Consider the following 16,205-nt stretch of genomic DNA (forward strand, 5'->3'; position numbering starts at 1 on the left):
TACAGTGTTTATCAGCTCTGAGAGGTTTTGCCAGGTGGAAAAACATCCTTAGCATGGTAACTCAGCAGAGCTTCATGTAACCTGGCCCCGGTAATAATTTTCATGTTTGAGGGGAAATCTCTGTGGGAGAGTTGTTATAAATGACTGTGCAGGTGGTGAGACTGTTGGGGCTTGATCCACATGGAGCTCCACAGGGAACAGGCTTTTAGTAGAAAGCAAGAGTTGAAGAAAGAGCCATTTGGTGGCAATGGAAACGGAGATGCCTGTGGAGGCTGGAATAACCAGGATGTCAAAGGCTGCATTGAAGCCAATTAGATAAGGAGAGAGAAACAGCCATTATCAGCATAAAGGAGGCAGGAGTCTGTTACAGAGCGGAGAAAGATGAACATTCCTCCTAGCTAAAGAGAAAGCAGTGAGTTTTATTTGAAACACTACAAACATCAGATAAGTATTTAGAATACAAGCTTAATTACCGTTGATACTTACAAAGACTTTAAATATACTGTTGTTTTCATTTATTTTTATAGATATAAATGTTTTCATTTTATGAGATTTTTGCCAAAAATCATCAGTTAGAACAAAGAGGCTAAAGAAAATGTCTTGAGTCTCTTCTTTCATCTGCTATTGTTTAAAAGCAGCAGGTTAGATTATCATCAGGAAAAAAGATGGAGGGAGAATTATTTTTCTCCTATCTTCTCTGTTAACTTCTTGTTTTTGATGCTGCTTCCCCACATAGTCCATATTCCTGTTTTTGTCAGTCTTTCACATGGCAACATGACTGAGAGAAACATTTTTAGAATAGGAAACTTCAATGGTAAACAACAGAAATGAGAAGAGGGGGACTCATTAGTTAAACAAAGAATTTCTTTAAATAGGCATGATACAACTGGATGCTTTCTTTATGCTCTTCATCTTGATAACATTCCCGGGTGTATGTGTCATGAAGGAACTCCAATTTGTGGCCTTATAGAATGGAAGTGGGCACAATGGAGAAACAAGTTTGGGTGCCGCATTAAAATTCATCCTTTCTACAGGATGTGAATTAATACCACTACAAAAGCACCATCAGAAAAATATGGACTAAAAATAATTCACTTGTGTGGTTCATTGAGTAATCACAGAGATAAATTGGATACTATTTTGCACTTATAGCACCTTTGGTCTGGGGACTCTAAAGTGCCCTACAAACATGAATGAATTAGACTTCCTCACAACCTCAGGAGGTGGGGAAATATATTATCCTCATTTTTCACATGGAGAAATGGAGCTGAGCACGTGGCATTTCTGAAGATCAGACTACTTATTTTGGCTGCCGAGTTTGGAAATTTGAGCCAATGTGATTTTCCTAATGGTCACAGAGCATAGAGATCCTGGTACTCCTCTCCCAATTGTGTTCTTAAGCCACTAGAAAATGCTTCTTCCATGGACCACATATCCGCCCAAAATCTTCAGCTAGCTTCAAACTAGTCTTTAAATTTGTGCCCACAAAAGTGTACGTGAGCTTCATTTTCTCAGTGGTAACCAGTCAACACGAGACCCTGAAGTGCCTGTTGTTCTGAACTTAAGCTCTCACTTTAACCTGGCATTAAGTGTTTTAGTTCATGTACTGAATATCGGATTAAACAGAGTGTGGAAGATTCTGCAATAGTATAGAATTAGGGTGTGTTTTATCTACTCCACTAAATCACATAGAATCCTTTGAGGTTAATTGGGACAAATTTTCTCTCTAATGTTATGCTAAATTTATCTTCCAGTGTCTTCTCCACCTCTTCATCTTTAAGAGTCATAAATTCTATCAGGTCTGTGTTGTCCTTGTAGTTGTAAGTTGTCTCAATGAGTGTCCACCCAATCAAAGCTCGAAACCCGTCAGTGGTCTGCAAGCTGCAAATTGACTTCTTTACAAACAAGGAATCTGGAAATGTTTGAAGGTATGTACATTGGAACTGAAAATCTTCTATTGTTCGTGGCTCAAGACTGAACAAGTAAATTTTCCTGTACTCACTTCTTTCCAGAAGGTCAGAATTAGCGTAGCTTTGGTTAGGAATGTATTGTTTCCTTCTTATTTTCTCAAAGTACCACGTCCCATTGTCCTCGGTGAAGCGAAAGATTCCAGGTGTCTGAGGCTGGTGTTTCCCAGAAATGAGTTCCATTGGTTGCCACATTTGATAGGATACACCAAATCCTCCATCTAGGATATAGGCTTTGTTATCAATATCCACCTTTAGCAGAAGGTGGGTCATGTGAGAAGCATAGGTGTTTTGTTGCGGGTTGTATATGTGTGCTCCTAAAATGGTGGTATCATATCCCAGGGTTTTCAGCACCCAGCATAAAAGCTGGTTTTGTTCCATGCACCATCCACCTCGCTTCTTGCTTACTATTTTGTTGTAAACCTGGTCTAAATCCAAGGTAATGGTTTCTCCGCAGTGGATGCTGAGATTTTCAAATGGAATGGCTCGGATGTGGTGCTGGAAGATTGCAGTTAAGGTTTCCAATTCATGTTTTTCATGGGAGCCTTTGTATCCAATCCTTGCTAAATATTCTTCAATGTTCATATTGCCTGTAAAGGAAGAAACATTAACAATAAATTAATTATTTGTGATGATGTGAAGGGATTTATTGTAGATTATGGCTAGTACAGGTACTATGGTATAATAAGCCCATCAGAGTAGTATTGAAAAGAAAACCAGTTCTTGTACTAGAGAACTTGAGGAATAACAATAGGACATGATACGATGCCTCAGTATTTTTATGGAAATGTGTTTTTAATATGAACAAGCATAACTCGAATATGCTTTACATAAAATGTGGCATGTAACCTCTCATTGAAAAGCTTTTAATCTGCTGAATGTGTATATTCTATTTGTGTGCATGTACGTAACTGGGAAGTTAGAAATATAACGTGTAAGCCTGGTTATTAATCTTGGTCTTCCAGTGAAAGCCATTAGGAACTAAGTTCCATTAGGAACTGGTACAGACGATGTGAATAGTTTTGTTTTTCCTGTAATCCTAAACTGTGGGTGGTCCCACCAGGTTCTGAGCTCCATCTTGAGGATTGAATAAAGGGTTGCCAACCTGGAGAAATTCTATTTAAAGGATGGGAACCAAATGATGAGGGTCTTCAGCTGGCTTCACAGACTGCCCCCATCACAAGAGGACATATGAGAAGACCTGGAAACAAAGAATTTCTAACAAGGGAAGTAGGAGGGGACAGAAGCAGCTGAGAGGGGCAGTGCGCGCTCTTTCTTGGACTACTCAGCGCTGGGGCCCAAAACAGTTTGTTCACGTGTCTCCTGATGGAGCCTCAGTCATGACTACTCAGCTCCATGAAGCTTTCACACAGGAGCCCCTTGATCCTTCTCACAAAGTTTCCGGGGAGGCCTGCTTTACACCATCCTCCATGGTAGGACACCTTCCTATGCCAAGCCACCAGTAGATAGTCTGCGGTCTTGGAATCTCACAGCAGTGCAGCATATGGCCCAAGTTCAATGCCACAATCAATAAGCATTTGCTCCTGGTCAAGCAGGGTGATGCAGAGAAGACTGATATCTTTCATGCAAATGTGCTGGGAGGAGGAGGAGGAGGGGAACCTATTAGCACTCTCTCCGGCAAGCGGCATGTGCTGCTCTCACACACGACCCCTGCCTACAAACTCCTAGCCTGGCCAGGAAAGTTGTACTGTCCCAAGAAGCCACGTGTGTTGGACACAGCAGGAAGCCACCCTCTGCCGCCAGCCCCCTCTTGCCCACAGGCTCCTGGCCTGCCAGGCACCTTACCATGATTGCCTGCCTATGGAGCAAGTGTGTTCCACTGCTCCCCAGGACGTTTAGGCACCTGCTGCAAACTGCCCCCTGTAAGTCCAAAATGTAGCTTTGCACAAAACACAGCACCGTTGTATGAACAGAGACCTTTGTTGTACGCGAAGAGATTGTCAGCTTCCCACGAAGTATCTGAGGGAGGTGGCCTTGCGCATGTGGAAGTTGTGCAGCCACTGCTGGTCGTCCCATCCCTGAATGGCAGTGCTGTCCCACCAGTCCAAGCTTGTCTCCTGCCACCAGAAGCAACGTTGCACTTTGTCCCAGAGATTGAATAGTAGGCACAGTAGCATAAATGCCAAGACTTGGCTGAGCAGGGCCATGCCGAGGTTCGTCGTGCTCTTCCTCATCCTCCTCGTCCTGGTGGTGCAACAATGAGACACTGCAGAAGTGCTGTGCAATGCGATGCCGCACAAGAGCCATGAGCATGGCAATGGTTTGCAGCAGCTCTGGCTCCATGGTTGTAGTGCTATGGTGTGTGCACAGTCAACCAGAGTATGACCAGGTGCGTGCTCACTCCATCCGCATGGGGGGAAGGGAGTAGAGGAATGCCTTGTGGGACACGGGTCAGTGGAGTTCCCGTAAGCATCCACTGATGATTTTTTAACCCAGCGGACATTGGAAGCCTCGACCAGCCTGTCTCCCTCCCCGGGTGCTTCTTTGCTCTCTAACTTGAGGCAGGCTTCATGGATATGGACCGCTACCTTGGAGAGCATTCGAATCTTGCCTGTAGTGAGGACATATCCCCTCAACTTCTCAACATTGGGTGCCCGGGGCTCGATTGTAGTCGATTCGGGCATCTCTCTTAGTGTCGACAAGCCATTAGAGGTACAATAGAAGCGTCAAGTCTTGTTATGGATTCAACCCATCCAGCAATTCAGATGATTCACTGAACCTCTGGCTTTTTTGATCACCAAGCGCTAATTCTGTCTAGTCTGATACAACCATCAGACTTCGGTGTTGGAATCGGAGTTCTCGCAAGAGGCAGGTAAACTCCCAGAAAGCCTCTGTTCTCCGTTCTGCTCACTACACCTACCTGCAGGGGGAACATGGTAGCAGGCTGCTGTGAAATATGCCTAGCTCTCCACTAGCCAAGAACTGCATCGCATGAATGTGCCTTCCCCACACGGTAATGCTAACCACACAGCCTCCCTGATGACAGCAGCAAAGGCCAGCATAGAAATCCTCTGCCTGGTTTTACCCCATCCAAGGATTCCCCAACACGAGAGAAATCCCCAGCTGTGGAGATCTGGTCCATATCTGGCCCTTTGAACCAAGCTTTCTCAATCCTATTATCCAGCCTTGAAGTACGTAGGAACTGCACAAGTCCCATTATCTCTTCTGGAGTCTCTTGCACCCATGAAGAAGAAGCAAGATTCAGACTATACCAAGCCACCAAGTTCAAACAGCCGCTCGCTGTCAGCATTTCTGCGTTGTAATTATTCAGCCTGTTTTCCTGCCTCGCTGTGCAGCTGAGAATTCATACATTGCAATCTGCCAACCCTTCTCAGTGGCCTGTACCATCCAGCGTTCTGAGGGCTTGTCTACACTAGAAGATACACCCTCCAGAGGTCGATCTTCTAGCATTTGATTTAGCGGGCCTAATGTAGACCCCCAAATTGAACACTGAGGGCAATGCCCACTAGTTGTACTCTTTATTCTGTGGGGAGTACGGGAAGCCAATGTACTCCCATCGGCCTCCCGCAGTGTAGACGCTGCAGCAGCTTGGCTTAAGGTAAGCCGAATCCAGCTACGCATTTTGCATAGCTGGATGTCATTACCTCTTAAGCCGACCGGCCTGGACTAATGCTTGAAATGCTTGAAAGGTTTTCTTACAGACTGGCCCCTTGCTACCAACACACGCCATTTTGAGCACTCTGTGTTGCTTCAGATGTTTACTTTCTTGGCAACTTGTAAACCTGCCTGAAATATTTCTGTGTACACAATGGGAGCTCTATGGTAGGCTGATGTTTAGGCTGTTAGTACCATGCTGTCCACTCAGGGAATCTACTGCATTGAGAGAAACTCATCAGCAAACTGCTGAGTGTGTACTGCCAGATTAAATTTCTCAAGATGACTCATAAAATGGTTATCAGAGACAGATTCATGCTATGCATGATATAGACAGCCCATGCTGTCCAAAGGTAGTCAAGATTCCCAGCATTTGCCATATGATGCAATCAACTTCTGCTAAAAGGAATGAAATGTTTGGGTAGATTTAAGTAACCCTAGAAAATCGTCAAAAAAAATAGGATTTGAGAGCAGCTGCTATGAAAACTCTACAACCCTATTCGAGTGTAATTACAGGTTGGAATTGTTATGTTCTGGTTTCTTCAGTCGGGGCAGCTTTGACTGCCCAGTGGAGATGTACCATTAGCCTATGGCAATTGTCCTTTCAGTCAATTTCTGATCATTAAAAAGTGAAGACAGGTCACACCAATATGAAGTAGGCCCTCCGGATAATGTAGCTATAACACTTCTCTGCAGCTCCATAATGTAATTGAACTGCATAAACTGCCGTAGGGAGGTGTAAGCTATTTTGAATTGTAGAACTATTAGAATGTTTTGAATGAAAACCAGCGTATCTGAGAGAAGCTTTTACAAATGTATTAACCATCATTATACAAAGAAAATCATCAACAAAAGACATTTTAAGGCCTGACTTTCAGAAATCTGTGGGTGCAGATGCAGATGCAAAAATATGTGGGCATTGATGCACTATATTTTCATGCTCAGTTTCCATGACTGCACACATTATCACAGTAAATCCGTTTGCAAAAGATCCATTATGAATCTAACTATTATTAACCTATTGTTCCCAGAAAATGGACCGTTCTGCAGCATGGAGATCAAATTCTGATAACATCATTTTTTTAAAGTCATTTTTAAAAGATTGCAGAGAATGATATTTTCCCTCCGTTATTGCCTAGTTTGCCTTTGCTTTTTATATTAAGAATCTACTCCATGTACAACATTAAAAATAATAGAATTAATGATTTCTGGGAACAGGCTGTAGAGTCAGGAATATCCAAGTTTAAATGAATAAGTGCCATTGAAATGAAGCTGCTAAAAATCAGAGAGAAAAAGACTATTTCTCTATTGGGTTCACCATTTTTGAGAGATGGTTTTAAACACAAAATGTCTGTGTTTTGTTTCCAATTCAGCAGCATTTTTCATACCCCATTTTCTACAACCTTTGTTCCAATGGGCAGTTTGAATTGCATGTTTCTCCAGGACCTTAATGGTACACAAAGAATCTAGTTTTTAAAAGGAACTTACCCATGAAAATGATCCAGCAACAACTGTATCAGGTTTTGTACCCTTTGGGAGCTTTTTTGTTTGTTTTTTGGATTGGCAAATCAGGAACAGACACAGTTTCCCTTCTGCAAACTTCTTTTTCTAACTAATATATATCTGCCTCAGGGCTGTTCAGTACTAGATCTGAAAATCCCAGACAGGGCAGAGTCCATCTGAAATGTGCGCACATATTTGGACATCATTGATCCATGAACTGATTAAACTTTGTGTCTTCGTTTTAAGAGATTTGTTATTTTTTTTTCCCACTGGTTAAAACCAGAATGAACTAGATTTTCATTTCCTCCTCCCCTCAAAAAGTCCATAGGCATTCCTCTGTTGCTGGACGAAATATTTTCTCCTGGACAGCAAGCAAAAACCATTGACATTAAGGAAATCATTCTTCTCTTTCTTCTTAGTGAACTGAGTATGTTCTTCAGATGTTGCAGGTTCAATTTTCAAAGGGCTGAGCACATAGAACCAGTCTTCACAAATAGAAGTTCCCTTTTTTGGATGTTTTTAAAACTTTCATTGCACTGACTTGATGTTTTTGAGATAAACAGTGAATACCAAGACAAATACATCTTGAACACAATTGTATGTGTTGTCAAGGCTGTCCCCCACTTTGGCATGACAAATGAAGGAGTGGGGGCCTGCAAGAGCACCCCAAAACCTTGTCTCTACAGGCTTTGGTACAAAAATTTCCCCCAAAAATCCTAATACCTAGATTTTGGGGAATATCTGCTGCCACCACCCAAGTACAGGCAGTCCCCGACTTACGTGGATCCGACTTACGTCGGATCCCTAGATACGAACGGGGTGAGGCAACTGCTGCACATGCGCAGCAGCATCCCCGGGGCTCGCTCACCTGGATCCTGGGATCCACCTCCTCCTCCTCCTCCTCCTCGGGCCGGCTCCGACTGGCCTCCGCCTGCAGCAGCAGCTGGCCGCAGGGAAAGGGGTCCCGCAGAGCTGCTGGGCAGAGGAAAAGTGCCTCCCCACGTCCGCTGCTCGCCGCGGTCTCGCAGCCTGCCCGCCCCGGCAGCTGGCCAGCCTCAGCCCGTCTTTCCCCTCCTCCCCTCTAGACATGCCCGGGGCTCGCTCACGTGGAGCCTAGGTGCAGCAGCAGCTGGCCGCAGAGAAAGGGGTCCTGCAGAGCTGCCGGGCGGAGGAAAAGTGCCTCCCCAAGTCCGCTGCCAGCCGCGGTCTCACAGCCTGCCCCCCCGGTTCCCGGCCAGCCTCAGCCCATCTTCCCCCTCCTCCCCTCTAGACATCCCCGGGACTCGCTCACCTGGATCCTAGGATCCACCTCCTCCTCCTCCTCAGGCTGGCTCCTCCGGCTCTGACTGGCCTCCGCCTGCAGCAGCAGCTGGCTGCAGGGAAAGGGGTCCTGCAGAGCTGCCGGGTGGAGGAAAAGTGCCTCCCCACGCCCTCTGCGGCCTCGCAGCCTGCATGCCCCCCTTCCCCCAGCAACAAGGTGCCCTCCTCCCCCCAGCAACAAGCTGCCTCCCTCCCCCCAGCAACCTGGCTGCCCCCGGCAACAGGCTGCCAAATCAGTGGACAAAAGCACCTTCCCCCTCCTCCCCTCTATACATGCCGGGCTCCCTGGGAATGTAGCAAAAACAAACAAACAGACTCCACCAAAACAAACAAAGTGCGTGGCCTCATTGTGTCAGCAAAAAAAGGACCCTCCTCCTAGAACCCTGGGTGGTGTGTGGAAATAAAGCTATTAGCTCAAAGCATGGTACAGAGCTGTTTGGTATTTGATGAGTTACTCCCTTAGGGTATGTCTACACTACCCTCCTAGTTCGAACTAGGAGGGTAATGTAGGCATACCGCACTTGCAAATGAAGCCCGGGATTTGAATTTCCCGGGCTTCATTTGCATAAGCGGGGAGCCGCCATTTTTAAATCCCCGCTTGTTCGAACCTCGTGTAGCGCGGCTACACGGGGCTCGAACTAGGTAGTTCGGACTAGGATTCCTATTCCGAACTACCGGTACACCTCGTGGGCAGCCGGGGGCCGGGGAGCGACCTGGAATAACTGGGCAGCACAGAGTCAAGCCCCGGGTTCTCTGTGTAGTAATGACATGGCAGGGGGTTGGACAAGGCGGAGGAGGGGAGGAAGCAAGAATGAGCTGAGCGAATGCCAGAGGGGGGGCTCCGGGGACTCTGTGGGTGACCAGCTGGGGTCCTGACAGCTCTTCCTCCCTGTCACCACGCAGCACAGTGGACGATTTGGATGGACAGAGGTGGGGCTGCTGAAAAAGCTTCCTGAGAGATAAGGGGCTGTAACAACAGTGTACCCCACTGAAGATAGCTAAAAGGCCTGCATCCCGCTGACCAGAACCTGTGTACATAGTGTACAGTGTTTTTTGCACCCTGCAACAATGCCTCCAAAACACAAATCTGATGCAAGTGCTGGTGAGACAGCAAAGAAAAGAAAAACCATCACCATGGAAGAAAAAGTAGAAATAATAAAGAGATCAGAGAGAGGTGAAAAACCATCATCCATTGGCAGAGCATGTGGTTACAGTCGGTCAACAATCGCAACAATTTTAAAAGATAAAGATAGAGTAATGGAGCATGTGAAAGGCCATACCCCAATGAATGCTACGATTATTACCAAGCAACGCAGTGGTTTAATTATCGAGATGGAAAGGCTGCTGACAATTTGGATAGAAGACCAAAATCAGCGTAATCTACCTATCAGTCTTTCTTTAGTGCAGGAAAAGGCTCGAAGCCTTTTCAATGATTTAAAAGCTACTCATACAGCAAGTGAAGGTGATTTCAATGAAGAATTTGTTGCAAGTAAGGGTTTGTTCAATCGCTTTAAAAAAAGAGCAAATTTGCATAATATTAAAGTTCAAGGTGAAGCAGCGAGTGCCGATGTCAGTGCTGCAAGTTCTTTTCCCAAGATATTGGAAGATATTATTGACGATAGAGGCTATTTGCCAGAAGAAATCTTTAATGTAGACGAAACTGGCTTGTTTTGGAAAAAAATGCCTGAGAGGACATACATTTCGAAAGAGGAAAAAAGTGCACCAGGACATAAGGCATCAAAGGACAGGCTGACTTTATTACTTGGGGGTAATGCATCTGGGGATTTAAAGCTGAAACCTTTGCTAGTGCATCGCTCCCTACATCTGAGGGCACTACACAATGTCACTAAGGCATCTCTTCCTGTTATTTGGAGGGCAAATTCAAAGGCTTGGATTACACTTGCTATGTTTGAAGAATGGTTTTCGAACCATTTTGTCCCTGCTGTTGAACGTTATTGCTTGGGCAAAAACATTCCTTTCAAAATTCTCCTTCTCCTTGACAATGCCCCTGGACATCCAAACACTTTAGATGACATGCACCCCAATGTAAAGGTGGTATTTCTACCCCCCAACACCACATAACTAATTCAGCCAATGGATCAGGGAGTCATAGCCTCCTATAAGGCCTATTATTTAAGGAGGACATTCTCACAAGCTGTCAGGGCTACCCAAAAGGATGAGATGACCTTAAGGTATTTCTGGAAAAGTTACAACATTTATGATGCCATCAACAATATTGCTGATGCTTGGGATGAAGTGAAAGAGACAAATATGAGAGGAGTTTGGAACAAATTGTGCCCCCAATTCACAGAAGAATTTCTGGGGTTTACAGATGAGGAAATCGCCGAAACCAGGCAAGCTGTGGTTGCTATTGGTAATGAACTGCAGTTGGACATCACTGAAAATGATATCATAGAGTTACTCGACTCCCATGGCAAAGAACTAACCAATGAAGACCTTATGGAACTAGAGCAGCAGATAGAATCTAGGGAAGAAAACCAGGACCTAGAAACTCCACAATTGAAAAAATTTTCTACAAAAGAGTTAGCTGATGCTTTTCAACTTATTGAAGCGGGAATGGCAAAGTTAGAGGAGCAAGATCCTGATACAGAGAGGTTCGAAAAAGTTTACCGCACAGTTAATGAAGGTCTGAGATGCTACAGGGCTATTTATGATGAGAGAAAAAAAATCTCTAAACAAACCTCCCTTGATGCCTACTTCAAGAAATTGACTCCAGCAGCAGAATCTGACTCTGACTCTCTAATACCAGTCCCATCCTCTCCAACAAGTCCATCATCCTCTACCAAGATTGTTTAAGGTTGCACTGTAACAGTTGTTTAAGGTTGCACTGTAACAGTTGTTTAAGGTAGCACAGTAACAGTTGTTTAAGGTTGCACTGTAACGGTTGTTTAAGGTTGCACTGTAACAGTATTTGAAACATTTAAGCATTTATATGCACAGTTAAAAATAAAGAATATGTTAAGACAAACATCTGTCCAAGTTGCATTTAAAGTAGAACTCCATGCAAATTTTTTTTTTTTTAGTTTTGGTTAGTTTGGTGTGGGGTTAGAGACACTTGAGGTTTTACTGCTGTCTGTATCCTCATTAGAAAGATTTATTCTCATTTCCTGTCCTTGAGACAACAGGAAGTGAGGGGAAATCTACCCCTAGGAAGGGAAATTCACTCCTGTAAGAGTTATCATGGGGAAAAGGTGTCTCCACTGAAGCTTTATCGCCAATCCTTCTTTCCAAGACAACCCAAAATATTCAAAATCCAACTGTCACAGGGACAGAAAGAGATGTGAAATCTTCTGAACAGGGGAACAGACAGCAAAACAAACATTAGAGGGGAGTTAACTTTTCCCTATGCTATCCAAAACTAAAAAAAAAATGTTTGGCTAGAGTTTCCCCTACAATATGTATCAGTTCTGACTTACATACAAATTCAACTTAAGAACAAACCTACAGTCCCTATCTTGTACGTAACCCGGGGACTGCCTGTATTCCAAGAAAACCAGGGAAGAGATCATTTGGGAAACCTCCTCCCTAAAACCTCAGGGGTACCTCAAGCTCTTTTCTCCAGAGAGAAAGGAAAGGAAAGGAAAGCTTAAGCTTAAGCTTAAGCTGCAGTCTGTGGTAGCTGACTCCTAGTCAGACAGACAGACCTCGCAGGACACAAAAATGAACCAATACCGGTTAATAAGAAAAAGAAAAACGTTTATTATCAAAACAAAACTACCGTTGCAAGCATAGTTGAGGTGGCTACATGGTAAGAGTCACCAATTGATAGAGAAAATTCCCTGGGTCAGAAAGCTTCATTAAAAAGAGGAGGAAAAAAAACTTTTAAAGAAAGAAAAACATTTTTAACAGCACAGAGCTCAATTCCAGATTCCCAAACCAGAAAACAATAAAACCTGATGGACTAACTAAACTTTGCCCTACTTACATATTGCGAGAAGACTTTTCTTAGAGAGAAAGACGATCTCCCTCCTACCTGAAAGAAACTGCTCTGACTCAGACAAAGGAGAGAAAAGAAAAAAATTCCTTTGTCCCAATTTGGAATCCCTACCTGCATTACTATTGGCTGACCAGATACCTGGTTAGGGACAGGAGACATAATTAACCCCTTAGCCACCAGGCTACTTGCCAGCCCCCCTGGTTATGATGTGTATATTAGAAAAAATAAATCATTTATTTCAATAAAAATACTTGGCACCAGCCAAGCCAGAGACAGTAGAGGAAGGAAGGAGCCTGATGGCCAGGTTGCTGGTGAATTGAGCGCTCCAACCAGGGCTGATTCTGTTTAGAGCACTGGGAATGGGATACGCCCTGCAGCGGGAATATGGAGGAGCAGCAGGGCTCGGCAGAGGTGGAGGGGCAAAGCAGGGAGAGAACCGCAAGATGGGGAGCGCACAAAGGGCCGGTGGGTGGGCAGCAGAGGCAACACGTAACCAACCACTGCCTGGTACTTACTTTCACTCACCAGCTCCTGCAGCTCACAGTGAGTGCCAGCTGGAAATGGGATGGGGCACCAGGGCTGGCCTTACCATGAGGCGAACTGAGGCGGCTACCTCAGGTGCCAGACTGTGTGAGGGGTGCCACGAGGACCCAGAGTGTAGAAAATTGTGTCTGCTGCTGGTGCATGTGTATTCTCTCTGCTCTAGATGCACAGAGATGGTGGAGTACCGTGAGAGGAGTAGAACAGGAAGAAGGCAAAATTCAGACCTTTCAGTTTTGGCCCAAGCGAGGGGACATGGGGGCGTCATTTGAGCTCCTCACCTCAGGTGCCAAAATGTTATGGGCTGGCCCTTGTGGCACAGGGCCCAGCTGGCCGAGAGCCTCATAGTGGGGGCTACACTGACAGGCTAGCAAGAGGAGTAGATGGGGGAAGACAGAAAATATGGAACAATTTGCCCGGTTTTAAGAAAAATCAGGACACTTGCAAGGAGGGCTTAAATATGGTACCGTCCCTTTAAAAATGGGGCATCTGGTCACCTTCCATAAAGAGGCAAAGGGTCACATTTTCAAAGGTGGCAAGGAGTCCTGTGGCACCTTATAGACTAACCGAAGTGTTGGAGCATAAGTTTTCGTGGGCAAAGACCCACTTCGTCACATGCATCTGACGAAGTGGGTCTTTGCACACGAAGGCTTATGCTCCAACACTTCGGTTAGTCTATAAAGTGCCACAAGACTCCTTGCCGCTTTTGCAGATTCAGATTAACATGGCTACCCCTCTGATACTATTTTCAAAGGTAGCATTGAATTTTGATTGCTTCGATTTTAGATACCATGGGCCTGGTTTTCAAGATGGCCCTCAGCTCCTGTTGTCTTCTTTAGAGTTCAGAGGCTCATAGACTTGGAAAATCAGGCTCTTAGCCTTTAATATCAGTCACATGAAGTTACAGGGCATTTTTGAAAATGTCACCCAATGGAAATTGCTCATTGTTTCTGATCAGGGAATGGCATTCAGGACTTACAACTGGTTTTCAACGTCATTCAATCACCTCCTACACACCAATGTGTTCTGACTAAGTCATAACCTCTTCTGAGTGTTATTGTGGACTGCTGAAGAAAGACATCTGCTCAGCTATCAATTACAGTCTGTTCAAGGACGTGCATAATTTGTGAAAATGTACTAAGGAGACAATGGAGGATTTTACTGAAAATATTAGAGGACTTTTGAGATACAGCCTCACCTTATATTCTGCACTGGAGTTTGGTCACCCACCTTTTTAAAAAAATGGAATTCAAGAAATAAAAACAAGATCCAGAGAAGAGGGACAAAAAATTAATAGAAATCTGAGGCAATTTCCGTATTTAGGGATTAAAAGAAATAGTAGGATTTGGGTTGAAAAGGGGAAGACAAATCTGAAAAGAAATTATACCGGTACATTAAAATTAGTTAATGGTATAATTAAGTTCATTGTGAATTTATTTGCTCAGGTTTCATAGAATCATAGAACTGGAAGGGAGCACAAGAGGTCATCAAGTCCAGTCCATTGCCCTCATGGCAGAACCAAGCTCTTTCTAGATCATCCCTGACAGGTGTCTATCTAATCTTTTCTTAAATATCATCAGTGATGGAGATTCCACAACCCCCTCAGCAATTTATTCCAGTGTTTAATCACCCTGACAGTTAGGAAGTTTTTCCTGATGTCCAACCTAAACCTCCCTTGCTGCAATTTAAGCCCATTGCTTCTTGTCCTATTCTCAGAGACCAAGGGGAACAATTTTTCTCCCTCCTCCTTGTAACCCTTTTAGATATCTGAAAACTGCTGCTATGTCCTTTCTTCTCTTTTCTAAACTAAACAAGCCCAGTTTTCAGTCTTCCCTCATAGGTCACGTTCTCTAGACCTTTAATCATTTGTGTTGCTCTTCTCTGGACATTCTGTAGTTTCTCCACATCTTTCTTGAAATGTGGTGCCCAGAACTGGACACGTTACTCCAACTGAGGTTTAATCAGGGCACAATAGAGCAAAAAAATGACTTCTTGTGTCTTCCTCACAACACTAGTGTTAATTCATCCCAGGATCATGTTTGCTTTTTTTGCAATAGTGTCACACTATTGACTCATGTTTAACTTGTGGTCCACTATGACCCCTAGATCCAGTTCATCAGTACTCCTTCCTCGACAATCACTTCCCATTCTGTATGTGTGAAACTGATTGTTTCTTCCTAAGTGGAGTAGTTTGTGTTTGTCCTTATTAAACTTCATCATGTTTACCTCAGACCATTTCCCTAGTTTGTAGTTAGTTTAGCAGGTTTTTCATGTTAATTTTATGGCGCGGTTTCCTTGCGATTGTAAATGCTCTGTCTAGCATAGTGGTGAAAAATTAGATTGTATCTACTGTGCCGGGCTGCCAATATCCTGCTGAAAGCCTTATGGAAGGAAGATAAGTTTGCTGAATAATGTTAAATCTGACTGAATTAGAGCTAACACCTGTGGGGTACATTGTATTAACATGTGATTGTGTCTGTGTTACGGCATAGTATATATCTTCTCTGAGATATACACAATGAACTTCCCTTTTTGAAGCCCCTTCCCCGGCCCCTAGGGAAATTTCATTTACTTTGGATATTCCAGAGACCAATGAAGACAAAATATTTGTATATAAAAGTCAGCGATTTTACCTGACTCAGGGCTTTCTTCCTGATAGGTCAAATGGACATGACTCCTGGTCCATAGAGGACTCCAAAGACTGGGTGATGTTCTGAGCTAAAGCTGTGATGAACTTGTAACCACCAGGCTGCTCCTAAAGTGAGAAAGTGGAAGGCTGCCACTTAGGTGGGGGAGTTATCCTGCCAGTACCCATGGTACAGTTAGGATGAACTCTGATAAGCTTATTAGCATGCCCGCCTATTCTTGTATTGGTTTTTGTATGTTTTCTCTGTAATGTTCTCACCTTCAGACTAAAGGTGGCTTCCTTAGAAAACGCTGTGTGGTACTTATATTTTCCACAATCACTGTTATTTGTCTCTAAAGAGAAAACAAGTAGCTCTGTTTAGGGAAGGCAGAGGGCGTATTCCAGTCAGAATGGAGAAGGGTGTGTGTCTGCAGCTGTTTAATCAGCCCCACCCAGCTAGGGGCTCCGGGCTCCGTGCACAAAGCTGCCTGACTAGGCAGATGCTGATTAAGCAGTAGCAGGACTGTGCTGCCACACAGCTTAGAGGGAACCTTGGTGTGTGTCCATCCAAAAGAGGCAACAGCAGGGGAACTGGCAGTTTGAAAGTGCCCGTGCTGGACTGCTGAAGGGAGATACGGGTGTAATTGTCCTGGAT

General features: G+C 44.3%; 1 protein-coding gene across 4 annotated transcripts; it reads right to left on the reverse strand.

Annotated features, from left to right (window-relative positions):
* Positions 1–1,679: 1,679 nt before the first annotated feature.
* Positions 1,680–12,430, reverse strand: LOC102453745 (arylamine N-acetyltransferase, pineal gland isozyme NAT-10-like). Of its 4 annotated transcripts, none has more exons than XM_075939990.1 (2): positions 12,373–12,430; positions 1,680–2,557 (listed from the first exon to the last, which is right to left on the reverse strand). In XM_075939990.1, exon 2 carries the CDS (start codon positions 2,550–2,552, stop codon positions 1,680–1,682), a length of 873 nt encoding a protein of 290 aa, XP_075796105.1. In that variant the 5' UTR covers positions 2,553–2,557; positions 12,373–12,430. The 4 variants fall into 4 exon arrangements, with proteins under 4 accessions (XP_075796105.1, XP_075796104.1, XP_075796106.1 ...); XM_075939989.1 differs by lacking the exon at positions 12,373–12,430 and adding an exon at positions 8,398–8,537; XM_075939991.1 differs by lacking the exon at positions 12,373–12,430 and adding an exon at positions 7,975–8,100.
* Between the last annotated feature and the right edge of the window lie 3,775 nt (positions 12,431–16,205).

Source organism: Pelodiscus sinensis, chromosome 12 (genome assembly GCF_049634645.1).
Source record: "Pelodiscus sinensis isolate JC-2024 chromosome 12, ASM4963464v1, whole genome shotgun sequence".
In the NCBI taxonomy this organism is placed as follows: domain Eukaryota; kingdom Metazoa; phylum Chordata; order Testudines; family Trionychidae; genus Pelodiscus; species Pelodiscus sinensis.